Source organism: Neophocaena asiaeorientalis, unplaced genomic scaffold (assembly GCF_003031525.2).
Source record: "Neophocaena asiaeorientalis asiaeorientalis breed wild unplaced genomic scaffold, Neophocaena_asiaeorientalis_V1.1 scaffold155, whole genome shotgun sequence".
NCBI lineage: Eukaryota > Metazoa > Chordata > Mammalia > Artiodactyla > Phocoenidae > Neophocaena > Neophocaena asiaeorientalis.
This window is the reverse complement of record NW_020173040.1, coordinates 1,853,226-1,870,439: the sequence shown is the minus strand read 5'-3', so window position 1 is coordinate 1,870,439 and position 17,214 is coordinate 1,853,226. Positions and strand designations below refer to the sequence as shown.

General features: G+C 38.3%; 1 protein-coding gene across 3 annotated transcripts in view; it reads right to left on the bottom strand.

Moving 5' to 3' along the window:
* DIP2C (DIP2 acetate--CoA ligase C (putative)) overlaps window positions 1-17,214 on the bottom strand; it is a 186,786-nt gene that overhangs the window by 109,757 nt on the left and 59,815 nt on the right. For all 3 annotated transcript variants that reach the window (XM_024742794.1, XM_024742793.1, XM_024742792.1), the window contains 4 exons: window positions 14,298-14,432; window positions 11,728-11,847; window positions 10,386-10,583; window positions 3,847-3,938 (listed from right to left, as the gene is read on the bottom strand). In XM_024742794.1, the coding sequence (XP_024598562.1) occupies window positions 3,847-3,938; window positions 10,386-10,583; window positions 11,728-11,847; window positions 14,298-14,432 (545 nt within the window). The remainder of the gene's footprint in view (window positions 1-3,846; window positions 3,939-10,385; window positions 10,584-11,727; window positions 11,848-14,297; window positions 14,433-17,214) is intronic.

Below are 17,214 nucleotides of genomic sequence, written 5' to 3'. Positions count from 1 at the left end.
TTTAAGGAAGGGAAGACTGTATTTGTATCAGTCTCACCAAACTTTCCTTTTACATCTCAATCAGTCACAAGCCCTGTTGTTTGGTGACCACACAGTGATTCCATTGCAACACTGTACAAATATACAGATGTCTCATTTTCATAAACCCACATGGTTTCTTTTCATTCAATTCCCTATGTATTCTCTGATATTTCATCACACTTAACTATGCACAGAGCGTCAACAGACCACCTCCTTCCTCCACTCTCCTCCGCTGGTCTTCCTGTAACAGCCTTGCTGTCCCAGTGCCCGGCTTGTTCTGTCCACATACCACACAATCCCCCCTCAGCTCCTTTCTACACTCTGTCCTACAACCTGACCAAGAGCCACGGGCTTTCTTTTTCTCCTCAAGAAGTCTCAGACGCCAGAAGCTCCCACAATGAGAATATTCTCTGTCCTTCCCAAAGAGTTCAGCTGTATCTCTCACCACCTATTTTGGGGACCTGTATCATTTTCCAATTTACAGATAGCCAATTATCAATGTCTTTATTTATTTATTTTTTTAACTCTGCAAGCTCCCTGAAGGCAGGCTTCACATATGATGCATCTTTGTTTGTTCCACAGCTCCCACTATAATATCCTGAAAACCTACTCAGCTTAGGCACATAAATGCCTTTTCAAAGCCCAAGCAGGACTCCCCGAAGTGCATTAATAGGGTCACCCACATGAAAAGCGTCTATAATTTTTATGCTAAGGACAGAATGTTCGTTATCCTCGGAAAATATTTAATTAAAAATGATTTTCAAAGAGGTAAAGAATCCTGTTTATTGGGACAGAAGGCTATTATCAATTGAATACTACAGTCACATACGCTTTTTTAATAAGTATTTATACACACATGCCAGGTGCCAGCCATATGAAAACTTTTTAAAGGAATAATTTAGAAAAGTAGTCCCACCTCATACAATTCAAACCACTCCCTGCTAAAGAAAATCTTTTTACATATTTTGTTCTATCAAAACTTGCCCCCCACATTCCTACTGACTTCTTAGTAGAACAGAGATGGTTTATTTTGTAATTGCTATTGTAAAGGAACTTCAAGAGTCTGAAGGCCAAAGACTTTTTTAAAAAAACTACTAAGACTATTAACCAAATTATAGATAAGGGAGATATATTACAACTGACTTTTTTTATCGTGATAAAATAAATATAACAAAGTTCACCATCTTGACCATTTTCAAGTATACAGTTCAGTGGCATTAAGTACATTTACACTGTTGTAAAACCATCATCAACCATCCATTTCCAGAACATTTTCATTTTCCTAAACTGTAACTCTGTCCCTATTAAACAATAACTTCCCATTTCCCGCTTCCCATAGCCCCTGGTATCCATCGTTCTTCTGTCTCGAGGAATTTAAGTACTCTAAGTACCTCATATAAATGGAACCATACAATATTTATCCTTTGTGACTGGCTTATTTTACTGAGCATAATGTCCTCAAGGTACATCCATGTTGTAGAATGTGTCAGAATTTCCTTCCTTTTTAAGGCTGAATAGTATTACACCATACGAACATACCATCTTCTGTTTATTCATTCACCCGACCGTGGATGCTTGAGTTGCTTCCTCCTTTTGGTTTTTGTGAATAGTGCTGCTATGAACATTGGTGTAGATATATCTGTTCAAGTCCTTGCTTTCAATTCTTTTGAAACTGAAGTGGACTTATCGGATCGGATGTTTAATTTTTTAAGGAACCATCATAGTACTGTTTTCCACAGTGGCTCCACCACCGTATATTCCTACCAGCAATGCACAAGGGTTCCAATTTCTTCACATTCTTGTCTTCACCTACTATTTTCTGTTTTTGATAGCAGCCATCCTAATGAGTGTGAAGTGGTAGCTCATGTGGTTTTGACATATATTTCCCTAATGATTAGTGATTCATGGGCTTATTTGGCTATTTGTAAATCTTCCCTGGAAAAAGGTCTATTCAAGTCCTTTGCCTGATTTTTAAACTTTTTTTTTGGTTGTTGTTGTTGAGTTGTAGAACTTCTTTATATATTCTGGATACTAATCTTTTATCAGATATATGATTTGTAAACATTTTCTCCCATTCTGTATGTTTCTTTTTCACTCTCAAAAGTGTCCTTTGGTACACAGAAGTTTTAAATTTTATACATTTATTTTATTTATTTATTTTTGGCTGCATTGGGTCTTTGTTGCTGTGCGTGGGCTTCAGTTGCAGCAAGCAGGGGCTACTCTGTTGTGGTGCGTGAGCTTCTCATTGTGGTGGCTTCTCTTGTTGCAGAGCACGGGCTCTAGGCTCACGGGCTTCAGCAGTGTGGCACACAGGCTCAGTAGTTGTGGCACATGCGCTTAGTTGTTCTGTGCCATGTGAGATCTTCCCAGACCAGGGCTTGAACCCGTGGTCCCCCGCATTGGCAGGCGGATTCTTAACCACTGCGCCACCAGGGAAGCCCAGAATTTTTTAATTTTGATGAAGTGCAATTTATCAATTTTTTTGTTCCCTGTGCTTTTGGTGCCATATCCAAGAAATCATTGCCAAATCCAATGTCATGAAACATTTCCCCTATGTTTTATTCTAAGAGTTTAGGTCTTTAATCCATTTTGAGTTAATTTTTTAATATATGGTATAAAGGTTCAATTTTGGGTTTTTGCTTATGCATATCCAATTTTCCAAGCACCATTTGTTGAGTAGACTATCCTTTCCCCCATTTAATGTCTTAGCATCCTTCTTGAAAGCCCCTTGACCCTACATGTAAGGATTTATTTCTGGGTTTTCTATTCTATTCCTTTGGTCTATATCTGTCTTTGTGTTAATACCACACAGCTTTGATTGCTGTAGCTTTACAGTAAGTTTTATAATGAGGAAGTGTGAGACCTATAATTGACTTTTAAAAGCTAAAGATCAAACTTGTTCATTAAACTGGAAAGAATCATAGCCTACCACAGAATCCTGGGGCTGCAGCAATCTTATTAAAAATTCCCCATAATGGGCTCATGTTTTTATAATATCTCTTAAGTAAATCATAGCTTATATTCTTGTTGGTTTATGGTGCTCTAAAATGATATTTTTATAAAATTAATTTGGAATCCTTCGGGTGCAGGTGGGTAACCCAGTCTTGGGGCATTCTGAGGTAAATAGCAACACATGGAAAAAAAAATCACTCCATTTAAGGCAAGAAAACTAGGTTCTACTCTCAGCCCCACATCTTAATTGGGGTGTAAAGCTTGGGCAAGATTATTAACTGCTCTGGGTGTAACATTAAAAAGGAAATACTAATATCTGTTCTCAGTAACTTAGCAGATTGTAGTAAGAATAAAATTGTGCTTTTCAATGAAAGATAGTAGCCTATATCAAGAAATTTAACACTAGGAAAGGAACATACCAGCAGTTTGCTGCCAGGATTTTCGATATCACTGACTAATATAAAAAAGTTCTAAACACAATTGTCCTGCCTACTCAGGGAGACAGTGCAAGTACATTCCAAACTAGGAGACCACATATGTCAGGGGTTAGGAACACAGGTTTTGTGGTTGGACAGAAATGGATATGAGCACTGGCTATACCACTTTCTAGCTATGTGCCTTCAGCTGATATGATTCTTACCCTCTCAAGTTCTAATATCCTAATGGATAAAATGTGAGAACTACTATAGTTAAACTCGCTGAGTTACTGTGAAGATTAATCCTGCTGAATAACTGCTTCTGGTTCACAGTAAATGTTAAGAAAGCCTGATTTAGTAGTATGGAGGCACTGAACGTTGCAACTTTAAAACAGTGGGTGTCTTCTCCACCTCAGACCACGTGTCTTGCAGATGTGATAATTTAAATTGCACTTACCCTATCTCCAGGTCGCACCATAGGTTCTTGTTTTGTACCTAATTTATGCAGAATGTTGTAAGCAACCTTCATACTTCTTGTCCACAGTTTGCCTATCAATACAAATTATAAAGATACAATTAATTGTACACATGCATTTTCTGTTGTGTATATGTGTGCACATTAACCTATACAGAGAGTATTACATTTTCACTTTAAGCCTTTCAAGTTATTCTGAGTCCCTGGAATCAAGATGGGAAACAAAAGCCAGCAAATCTGACTTAAAAATCTGAGAAGCCTGAACACTGGAATAAGGTATTAAATACAAATACACCTTAGGATGCTAAGAACCTAGAGCAAAGCCACACAGAATTTAATTACCATCACAGAAGTGGGGAGGATTTCTAGGGAGTAAAATAGGGCAGGGACCACGGCATCAGTGAGTTAATGCTAATTTATGTTGTGCAAAATGACACCTATTTCCTCTATTAATGAGTCCTGTCTTGTGTGATTGCAATGAACGTAAAGGGCACTTAAGACAGGCTTTGTAGGGCCTGATCCCTCTCCTTCCCCACATCCTAAGTTTCTCAACTTCAACTTTTCCTAACTTTTAGGATTTTGGAATCCTAATCCCTGAATTTAGATAAAAATTATGGTAAAATTTTTGAATTATTTTAAAGTTTTGAACTCTAGAAAAAAATCACCACAAAGCAGGATTAAAAAGATTTAAAAAACATGAGAAAAATAACCAGTTGTGAAGAACTTGCAGATTCAAATCCCTGCCTTCATCCCAGTGCCAGACATTTTCTCAGCATACCCAGGTGATAGCAAACAGTCTGAGATCAAACCAAAATGACTTTAAAATCTAACATGAATTCTTGGACACATAAAGGCCTTTTACAACTTTAGCTTCTATAAGCTTTCAGAAGCAGTCAAGGTGTTAGAAATTATATTAATGCAATAAAAGTATAATAAAGAATAAACATAAATAAAGAATAAACAATTTGAACTATTTCCTATAAATGCAATCACTGCTCTAATCTTTTTCCTATTTTAAATGTAAAAGCTAAATTAATATACACTTTAATTATGAAATTAAATTATGAAATTATGAAATGAAAAAAATCTGAATTTGTTTTATTTCATATTGGATTTTGCAGCAATCCAAACTAGGGTTCTTACTGTTTTCCTATCAATGGATTTATCAATTTGTCTCTTCCTTAGTGATCAGGGGGACAAGGAGGATTTTTCCATTATCTCTGATTCCTATAATTCCTAGGACATTCGTCGCTCACAGTATGTGCTCAACAAATGTTTCTTTGTTTTATTAACATCATAATAAAGCAAGCTATAAAAAACAAAATCGCTGTATACATTTTAGCCTACTTCTTGATCACTGAGAGTAGCTACTAGGTGTGATGTTTTATTCATGCCCCTCCTCCACCTTCCTTAACTCCACCTCCTCGAGACTGGCTACTTTACAATTATTTGATGATTATATTTTTGCCCCAAATAGTCACTAGCCATTAGAAATAATGCAGGGAGTTATTTTTTTCCTAAAGAAATCACAAATATTTTGTGCCTTCAGATTTATTTAATGTGAACAATGTTTGGAAATTATTATAGTTAAATAAACAATTACGATCAACTTGTTGTAAGTGAAAAAAATCAACGATTGTAAACAAACAAATCAATTACAATCAAACAATTAGCACCACTATATTTTGTTAAAGTTTCAACTTCATTCTCAGTTTGGAATATTAAAGTCGAGATCATCATAAATTCATACAAAAGCCAATTTACAACAGAGAGTTTGAAAAAGGAAACAACACACTTTTGGCAAGTTCTAGAAATATTTTTCAAATAGAAAAAAAAAAGAGTAAATTGATGATTTAAATTAAAGAAGATAAAACAGTTCTTGACTGATTTAGAAAGGAGAAAGAAAAAAAAATTCCAACCAAGAATACTCTCCTGGCCAAAGTTATCATTCAGAATTGAAGGACAGGGTTTCCCTGGTGGCGCAGTGGTTGAGAGTCTGCCTGCTGATGCAGGGGACACGGGTTCGTGCCCTGGTCCGGGAAGATCCCACATGCCGCGGAGCGGCTGGGCCTGTGAGCCATGGCCCCTGAGCCTGCGCGTCCGGAGCCTGTGCTCCGCAATGGGAGAGGCCACAACAGTGAGAGGCCCGCGTACCACAAAAAAAAAAAAAGAAAAAAGAGAAGAATTGAAGGACAGATAAAGTTTTCCAGACAAGCAAAAAGCTAAAGGAGTTCATCACCATGAAAGCAGCCTTACAAAAAAAGTGTTAAAGGAACTTATTTAAGCTGAAAAGAAAGGGCACTAATTTGTAACAAGAAAATATGTGTCTCACTGGTAAAGGTAAATATTTAGTAAAGGTAGTAGATTAATCACTTATAAACCTAGTATTAGGTTGAAAGACAAAAGCAGTAAAAATAACTAAAACAGTTAGTTCAGGAATACACAAGATAAAAAGATGTAAAATGTGACATCAAAAACATAAAAGGGGAAGACTAAAAATGCAGGGCTTGAGAATGTACTCAAACTTAAGTTTTTAATCAACTTAAAACAGACTATTATAAATATGTTATATGTAAGCCTCATGGTAACCATCAAGCAAAAACCTATAGTAGATACACAAAAAATAATGTGAAAGGAATCTAAGCACACCACTAAAGAAAGTCATCAAACCACAAAGGAAGAGAGTAAGAGAAGACTAAAGGAACAGAGGAACTACAAAAGAGCCAGAAAGAAATTTTAAAAATGGCAATAAGGTCATACTTATCAATAACTACTTTAAATGTAAACAGACTAAATTCTCCAATCAAAAGACACAGCGGGTGAATGAATTAAAAAAAACCCAACAACACAAGACTCATCTACATACTTCTACAATAGACCCACTTCAAGTATAAAGACACACACAAAATGAAAGTGAACAGATAGAAAAAGATATTCCATGTAAATGGAAACTAAAAGAAAGCTGGGGTAGCTATACTTATAACAGATAAAATCAACTTTAAAACAAAGACTGTAACGAGACAAAGGACATTATGTAATGATAAAGGGTAAATCCAACAAGCAAATATAACATTTGGATATATTTATGCACCCAATATAGAAGCACCTAAATATATAAAGCAAACATTAACAGGCATAAAGAGGGAAACAACAGCAATAATAATAAGAGTAGGGGATTTTAATACCGCATTCACATCAATGAACAGACCAGCCAGACAGAAAATCAATAAGGAAACATCAGCCTTAAATTACACATTACACCAGGTAGATTTAATAGATATATAAAGAACACTCTATCGAAAAGCAGCAGAATAAACATTCTTCTCAAGCTCATATGGAACATTCTCCAGGATAGATCATATCTTAGGCCACAAAACGAGTCTTAAATTTAAGAAGACTGAAATCATATTGAGCATCTTTTCTGACCACAATGTTATCAAACTAGAAATCGATTATGAGAACTGATATATTTACATGTATGTGGAGATTAAAAAACATGCTATCCAATAACCAACGAAACAAAGAAATCAAAAGAGAAAGTAAAAAACACCTTGAGACAAATGAAAATGAAAATATAACATACTAAAACTTATGGGATACAGCAAAAGCAATTCTAAGAGGGAAGTTCACAGATAAACGTCTATCTCGAGAAACAAGAAAAATCTCAACCTAACTTTACATCTCAAGTAACTAGAAAAAGAAGAACAAATGAGGCCCAAAGTTAGTAGAAGGAAGAACATGACAAAGATCAGAGCGGAAATAAATGAAATAGAGATTAAAAAGACAATAGAAAAGATCAATGAAATCAAGAGCTGGTTCTTTAAAAAGATAAACAAAATTAACAAACCTTTGGCTAGACTCACCCAGGGAAAAAAGAGGGCTCATAAATAAAATCAGAAATGAGAGACATTACAATTGGTATTAAAGAAATACAAATGATCATAAGAGATTACTATGAACAATTACATACCAACAAACTGGACAACCTCGAAGAAATAAATTCCTAGAAACATACAGCTTTCCAAGACTGAACGATGAAAAAACAGAAAATCTAAACAGACCATTTACTAGTAAGGAGATTGAATCAGTAACCAAAACCCTCTCCACAAACAAAAGTCCAGGACTAAATAGCTTCACTGGTGTATTCTACCAAACATTCAAAGAAGAATTAATACCAATCCTTCTCAAGTTCTTCCAAAAAACAAAAGTTGAGAAAACACTTCCAAACTCATTTTACAAGGCCTGCATTACCCTGATATCAAAACAAGACAAGGACACCATGAGAAAAGAAAATTACAGGCCTGAAGAACACATGCACAAATCTTCAACAAAACATTAGCAAACCAAATTTAATAATATGTTAAAATGCTCATACACCATGATCAAGTGGGATTTATTCCAGAGACGCAAGGATGGTTCAACATCCACAAATCAATGAATGTGACACAGCACATTAATAACATAATGAAGGATAAAAATCATATGATCATCGCAGCAGATGCAGAAAAAGCATTTGACAAAATTCAACATCCATTTATGATAAAAAAATTCTCAACAAAATAAAAGTCATAGGTTTACAAACAAAAGTCATATGTTTACAAGCTCAGAGCTAACAGCATATTCAACAGTAAAAAGCTGGAAGCTTTTCCTCTAAGATTCAGGAACAAGACACTTTTGCCATGCTTATTCAACATAGCATTGTTAAGTCCTAGTCAGAATAATAAGGCAAGAAAAAGAAATAAAAAGCATCCAAACTGGAAAGGAAGAAGAAAAACTGTCACTACTTGCAGATAACATGACATTATATATAGACAAACTTAAAGACTATACAGAAAAACAGAGTAATAAATGAATTCAGTAAAGTAGCAGATACAAAATCAATACACAGAAAACTGTCTATACACTAATAAAAATCTATCAGAAAGAGAAATCAAGAAAACAATCCCATTTACAACTGCATCAAAAGGAATAAAATACCTAGGAATGAATTTAATCAAGGAGGTAAAAGACCTGTACGTTAAAAATTACGACTTTAATGAAAGAAACTAAAGATGATACAAATAAATAGAAAGATATTCTCTGCTCGTGGATCAGAAGAATTAATATTGTTAAAATGTCTGTACTACTCAAAGCAATCTATAGATTCAACGCAATCCTTATCAAAATTCCAATGGCATTTTTCACAGAAATAGAACAAACAATTCTAAAATTTGTATGAAACCATGAAGGACCCCAAATAGCCAAAGCCATCTTGAGAAAGAAAAACAAAGCTAGAAACATCATACTCCCTGACATTACAAAACTACCAGTAATGAAAAACTGTATGATACTGGCACAAAAACAGACACATAGATCAATGAAACAGAATAGCCCAAAAATAAACCCACGCATGTATGTCAACTAATTTATGACAAAGGAGCCAAGAAAGGGGAAAGGACAGTCTTTCAATAAATGATGCTTGGAAAACAGTACACAATCAGCTCCATGGTTGAATCTGGCAAGAGATGAAGGTCAAACAGGAAAGTCCTCTGTCTTTTTGACTGACTAAAATCTATTTCCAAGAGTATAACTTTTAAAAAATGAATCTTATGCCTCATGATGGGTGAAATACCCTCTATCCACTCCACTGAGAATTTCCCAACAAAGCCAAAAAAAAAAAAAATGAGACTATGAAAACATATGCTCCTAAATCCCATTTCCTTCCATGAGATGCACAGGATAATGACTGAGGCACAGTGGGTGCCTCACGGGCCCCACACCCACTAAAAGGCTGGGCTATAATACTTAACACCTGGCTCTTGACCTCCATTGCTAATGGAGAAAACACTTTCTTTCCTACCTGCAATTAGAAGAGCATTATCATCATAAAAACAAAACTGAAAGTTAAAAAAAGGTAATCTAACCTCACACATGCAGACAAAATATAAGCCATTTTGGTGTTTTTGTTATGAAGCTTGTTTCTTTGCAAAACTGTAACAGAGAGTGTGAAAATGACCTGAAAATTTGCTTTCTCTGCCTCTTATCCGTGGCACAAAGAGAAATGAATCTCTCTGGTACAGTTAACTATTTCCAAGTTTATGGACTGCATTTATGGTACTGAATAAAGAATTAAAGAAAAGTTTGTTTTCTCTTGCTTTCTGAAAAAGCACTTTGGAAACAGATTCTGTTTCTTCTGAGTGAGTGACGCATGTCAAAGAGTTCTGATATACATTCTTTAACCACCAATCCTTCTTGAAAGCATTTATTTAATTAATATACATTCCAAGAGGTAAAATCTAACATCTTATTAGAGTTATAATCACTAATTTTTTATATCACTTTCTGGTTTTTACTCAAAAACATTTAACAAATAGTAACTTTTCATATTCAAACCAAATAATTTTCCTATAATATTCCTTTCAGGTTCCATTTATTTCTGTATTAGAAACATAAGGCAACACAAATATGAATCGGCCACCCTGAAAGTGACAGTTGTGTGCAGGCACAAACAAACAAAAGGTGGATAAGTCTCACAGGATTACCGTAAGTGAGGATGTACAGAGGTTTCCCATTCGTGTCCATCGTGGTCAAGCACGGGGCCTTTGGTGAGATGGTCCCCCATCGCTGTAACGCTGCTTCTAAAGATGGGGGCCAATTTGTAACCACACCCAGCTGTTCCCCACGCATCGCCAACATTTGGGCTCCCTCTGGCTTTGGCTGGTTTGGATCTGGTTGTTGAACTAAGTACATTTGAACACAAAAGGTTTTCAAGAAAAACACATCCATATTAGCACAATCACTTTTTTATTCCTTTTAAGGAAGTTAGAAGATTTACACTGGAGTTAGAAATTTATTAGAGGACAGGAAACATGCACAGGTGTTCTTCTAGAATTAGAGCTATGACCGACACATGAGCCTCATGGATGTAACAAAAGCACTTAATTCTTACAATTTCCAAGGCAAAGTCAGGGTGTGGAACTTAGGGAGACCTGAATGCATTTATAAACTGACAAGTAAAACTATGCATTTTAACATGCCTAGAGTCTAGGATTGCCATGTTTAAAACATCGGTTATCGACATACACTAGTAATTATAGACTCCAAAGAGCTCAAATCTAGCTGAATTATATTTTTCCCTTAAATACTGAGATGTAAATTTGAATTTGCTACAGCTACTATGAATAACTAGCACAGCACATATTTTCTTACGTATAACAAAAATAAACGCCCCATAATAAAAACAATTTGCCCAACTCTAGATAGGTAAGAATCTGAGAGATTATTCTCACTTCTGGGAAAGGTTTCTCTTATAGTTGATGATTCACAATTTCCACCTGCTGGCTAGAAAATCAGCTATGTCTTACTTGTGGTATAAAGAGCAAGAAAATAAGCAGTTTGGGTTTGATACAACAAGCAGTACTTTGTTTCAATTTTAAGTTGTTTGTGTTAAAAGGCTCAGGACTGTTCAGGGGTTAAGAACACCAGCTCCTGAAGCTGTCACAAGAGGCAGGAAGGTGAGATCTGCCACGGCTCATTCTGCATTCCTCTGAAGCCTATTCAGAGAGAACGCGCTGCTGCAAGCTCAGGTTGCCTATGATTTATCAACACCAGCATTCCTGTGGCCTCAAGGAGTCCTTAGAAAGAGGCCTGGCTCACGGGACAAAATCGCATTCTGCTGAGAGTATCAACCCAACTGTGCCGGGACTGGCGTATCTTTAAAGGAACCTTGGAGAATAGTACCTACAGTTTCTAGGCAGGATCCCTGTCTTCCCAGGAACACCAAGATTACTGTTCTTAAAAAGTCTAACAGCCTTGGTAGAAAAACACTATACTCTACAGGGTCACAGAAACACTGGACGAGCAGGTAGGAACGGGCTCTTTCACCTTCCAGCAGTTCTTCAAAGTCATCGACGAAGAATTCCCGCAATGGTGGTCGTTTGGGTCGTTTGAGGGTGTTGACAAGCTGCTGGATTTTTGCTGATACCCGGCTACTTACAGGCACTCCTGAAAAACAGAACCATGGGGCAGGTGGGCTGACTGTGAGCATGGAACAGCGTAAACAAGCAGCTACAGGAAAAACAGCCATGTCAGCACACCCTGCCCCATCTCAGGGCTGGGAGCCCCTCAGTGTCACCTAAGACGACTGCTGCTCAACGAGAACATTCCAAGGTGCACGGTCTTAGCGTGTGACCTTGCTAGGAAGCCTCGAGAGAGCATAAAGATGTAGCAGAAATGATTCCGTTTTACACTGTGAACTGTCCTGCTCTGGTGACCTTGGGAAAAACTCCAGACAATAGACTGGGCTCGGTCCCGCCTCTATTCCTAAAACCGGGTCTGTCATCTCCTAATTAATACCGTCTCAGGGTCCCCTGTGTCCTTGGGGGTCAGAGAGCTGATTAAGCAGTGAGACCCTCCCCAACTCCCAATCTCCCCTGAGACCACCTGTGCTCAGCCTCCAGCTGCCGCCCCTGAAAGTAACGGGACTCAGGTTATACAAGTGCCGCTGGCAGGCCTTGTCCTCTTGCAGGTAATGGCCAGGTCCCTCCTATATGTCTTTCAGACCCACTCTCCTGAGTGAACATTTAGGCAATGCATTCTAGAAGCACAGCAATTAAAAGTCTCTAAATTCAGTTTCTGATATAATACAGAACTTACATATATTTATCCATGTGTACTAAGAAAAACAGACCCAACCTTATAATACATTTCTCATGACAATAAATGTGACATCGTTTTCAAAACTGAATAAGTGAAATGATCAATGAAAAAGGCCTGAAATTTAAAAAATTTTACATAACCCAAATAAATGAAAAAAATGGAGCACCAAGAGGCTGAATCCGTAACTGGATCACACGTACTCTCTGCAGGCAGATTTCATTCCTGCTGAACAGTGCTTGGAAACCTGAACCTGGTAAATACGAAGGCCTGGAACCTTCACGGTTCTCAGACAGAAGAACCACGACCAGAGAGGGTCTTTCCCATACTGACCGAGGCAAAGCCCTTCCTCCATGGCACAGTGTCACAAGAACAGAACTCAGCTTTTGGAACGAGTATGACGGAATTCAAGGAAATTTTTCTATCCAATAAAAACCATTTCAATAGATAGTCTCAAAATACTCTATGGGTACTTTCAGAATTGAGACATTAAATATTTTACAATCTTGAAAATACATAAAAATATACAACCCAGAATTCTCAATATCTAAACACAAAATTTCCCCATTAAAGAGTCCCAGTTAATCTGGTTTGGATGAATCAGAGATCATTTCACAAGGCCACGGGTGCTCCAGCTTAATTTAGAACACACACAAATCATCCTAGGACCCAGCCCAGAGCTTCTGATGTGTTAGGTCTGGGGTGTGGCCCAGAATCTGTTTTCCAACAAGTGCCCCATGTGGTTCTGGTACGAGACACCATCACAGCACTGAACTGGACAATAGATGAATTTACCTGGGGGAGCAGGTGAAGATGATGAACTTCAAAGACAACAAAGTTACTAAAACGGTGATGAAAAGAATAACAGTAATGACCAATTCAATAAACAATGAACTTAGTAGAGGACTAAAGCAAACCTTGATACTGAGAAGCATTCCAGGGAAACCAATCATACTGGAAACTGGAGTGACTTCAAATGTACTAACAGAGAACTCAGAACCTAGCGACCTTGGGCTCTGACCACAGTGAAGAGGCATCTGCCTGTCAGAGGCTGGGTCCAGGCCTCCTCATCACCCCCGAGTCACAGTGTCACGGACACAAGCATAGTGGGATGGATGGCACACAGAGGCTATTTTGGCCATCTTCTAAGAAAATAACACTTTATATCATCATCGGGTTCCAGTCTAACTTTCATGACTCTGGAAGGTCAAGGAAAGCAGAATAAAGCATGAAGTTCATGTTCGAGTCTGTCACTTTAGGATGGGTAAGAGGAATATGTCAGAGCATACCAAGATGAAAGATTCAAGGAATAAGAGAGAACCCGAATGGTTGTATTTATCAAATCACCAATACTTTTTCCAACACGGAGGAAAAAGGACCATCTTTCTTCCAAAGTCTAAAGCACCATTCTGCCCATCTCTGTGCATTATTTTGGTTGTGTTTAGTTCCATCTTGCCCTTCCAAGTAACCATTCACAGTCTTAACACCTGCACTAATCTTCTAATTGTGGAATCAACATTATTCATTAGCAAAAACATCAGAATTTTATCAAATCTTTTTATTCTCATGACAAAATTCCTACAACATTGACATTTTTCCTACAAGGAATAACTCTTGGCCCCCTTGGAGATAGCTTGCACTTCCTGTAACTATGCCACCTTCTAGGGAGGCTCATAAAAAACCTGATGAGTCAATGAGCCGATTGTGTCACTAGAAGAAACACATCCAGTCAGGGCACAGAAAGCACCTCAGCAGAACTTAGAATTTACAAAGGAGGAAAAACTTGCTGGAAGACATACCGTCGCCAGTCTCCATGAGCTCGGCGTTGCCATACTTTGGGGCTGTTCTTGACGTCGTAGAGCCCTGCGGCCTTTCTACTTGTATTGAGTGTTCTGAGGTGTAAGTGGTTACGTCGGGAGGTGCAGAGTGATTTTCTGTAAAGAAGCAAATTGTAAGTTTTCTGGTTATCATGATACAGTTATTCTGAAGGCTACGTAAGCAATAAGGTTTCAAAAATGCCACATCCTAAGAAGAGAAAAAGATTCTGAATCAAAAACTACTACAAAAATCTCAGCATAAAGATGATCTTTACAATAATAACATCACTACAGGTGCCACATCAATGAATCACTGTTGCACTTTAATTAAAATAATGTCTTCAACTGGCCAAAGGAAAAAGACACTGTAAGTTATGTGTTCATAAAGGAGTAATTTTCTTGTCAGTCATAGTAGAGGCAGTTAAGAGCTCAAGCTTTAGATACAGAGCGCCTGGGGTTTGAATCCCAGTTCTGCAAATTCTTGAGACCTTGGAAGCATCCTGATCTCTATACCTTGGTTTCTTCATCCATCAAATGGGAATAATGGCAACTACCTCCTTGTTGGGTAGATTAAATGAGTTAACATATGTAAAGTACTTAGAACATTTCTTGATAGAAGGTGAACATTTAGGAAATAGTAGCTATTTTATTATTTGTTTTAGCATGAATAATACTGAACAGTCCAGTCATTCAAAAAATACCTGTTTACATCTAATGTGAATGGTGTGCCGTGTTCTGCACAATGAAACGTACAGCAGGCCTTCCCCATAACATTATTTGATGATAAAGTTAAGTACTTAAATGGGGAAAGCATGATTTTGTATTTATTAAATAAGACATTAAGGAGAGCATGTCAAGTGAGAATGTCCATGTCATTTTATACGTACTAAGTTCTAATAATGAGTATTATACTATTAAGTTTGATTTGTTAATCCTTACTAGATAAAAACTTGTCAAGATTCTATAGTTCCACGTGACAGAAGCACAACATTTTATGCTGTTAAAAGGGGAGCAGGTACTGGAAGGCCTTTCTCCGCTGTACACTGCCCACCTTGGCACTACACGTGAAGGCCAGTTTAAACTGTGAAATCACTAACATAAAGCACAAGAATGAGGAAAAACAGAGCACCGAAGAGATCACATCAAGGACGCTGTTTACAGACTGTGCTAAACTAGAAGCCAGGGCGTGGCCTGTCAACTCCACTGGGAACATACACATCGGGGACTCAAATTTTAGCCGTTCTGCAAATGTCTAGACCTCGAGAAGCCCACGGGTACTCATTTGAGGGTGCAGGTAATTTTAACAAGTAGGCAGATTGGCAAGTACCCAATCTGCCAGAAGTGAAGACTGACTTCTGTGTCAGTGAGCCTGCGTATTTTAAGGGACATTACACTGAGTGAGACTTGAGGCCAAGGAATATTAATCTGAATTCCTAAGCAAGCTTCAAACATAGCAACCAGCGTGACCAATGCCGGTGCTTGGACTCGGGAGACCCTCAGTCCTAGGCACACTGACCAGTAAGTGTGTGGAAATGTGCACGGGGGCTGAGGGCTGGGCCGCCAGCAGTTGCCCAACTGGTTCTCAGGTCCGCGTCTCAGAGCTGATCACCTGGGACCGGTTACTGACCTTCCTATGCCTCGGTTCCCCATCCTGTAAAAGGGGGTGACGATGACAATGCCTACCTCTCAGTTACAGTGGGGATTAACTTAGATAGACAGATACAAGCACTGGCGTCACCAGGCACACAGAAAGACATGCCAGGAGAGGAATACATGGGCAGCTCTCTGCACCAACAACTACTCTTCCAGGGTCTGAGCCTGGAGTTCTCTGTGAAGATAACAATCGGCATCAGCCCCTAAACACAGGCCATCAGCAGAGAGTCCAGCTCCCCATTTCTCATCTCCCTGTTCCAGGAGTGTCCAGCCTGTTATGGACTGAACTATGTCTCCTCAAAATTCACATGTTGGAGTCCTAATCTCCAGGACCTCAGAAGGTGACTGTGTTTGGAGATGGAGGTCTTTAAAGAGATGATTAAGGCAAAACAAAGCCACTAGGATGGGCCCTAATTCAATCTGACTGGTGCCTTATAAGAAGAGATGAGAACAGAGATGCCCAGAGAAGATGGCTGTCTACACGCCCGGAAGAGAGGCATCAGGAGAAAGTGCCAACATCGTGAGCTCAGACTTACAGCCTTCAGGATTGTGAGCCACTGAATGTCTCTTGTTTAAGCCGTGTTTAAGGTGCTTTGTTATGGCCACCTGAGCCAAATGACACATACCCTTAAGGGCAATTTCTTAGATCTCAGCCCAGAAAAAGAGTACCTGTGAGAGGGAGGAGGGTGCTGCTGGGATGCTTTATCAGATCACTGAGGGGAAGAGCAAGAGGGAGAGAAGAGGACCATTCAAATGACCTCTTTAATATTTCAAACACTGCATTCATTCTTCTCATCTCCTCTACCTGTGCTTTTGCCAAACAGACTTTATTTCATGTTTCAAAATGATCTAATTCTCCATGGCTGAGCAGTTAACTCCCTGGGGCCCCATATTTCAAACAAAAAGATAATAGATGCCAATGTATGATGAGCAACATTTCAAATTAGCCCCATAAAACAAAAGCAGCTAAAATGTAAGTTCACTGCATTCCATTTTGCTCAGGTTTGCTTGTGTTTACGTTCTGCTGTGGCTGCATCATTGGTGGCAGCCACTGAGCCTTTGTGTTGGGCAGCAGACGTACTCACTTCCACTTTGAAGTTGGGAAAAATAACGATTCCAATACATCTGGTGATTAAAAAATAGGAACAGTGACAGCTGCATGACTTCAAAGTGCTTTCCAAATTTATGTTAGCTCCTCTCCCCCTCCCTTTCAAACTCCCCACATATGCTGTCACTGTAGGATTAT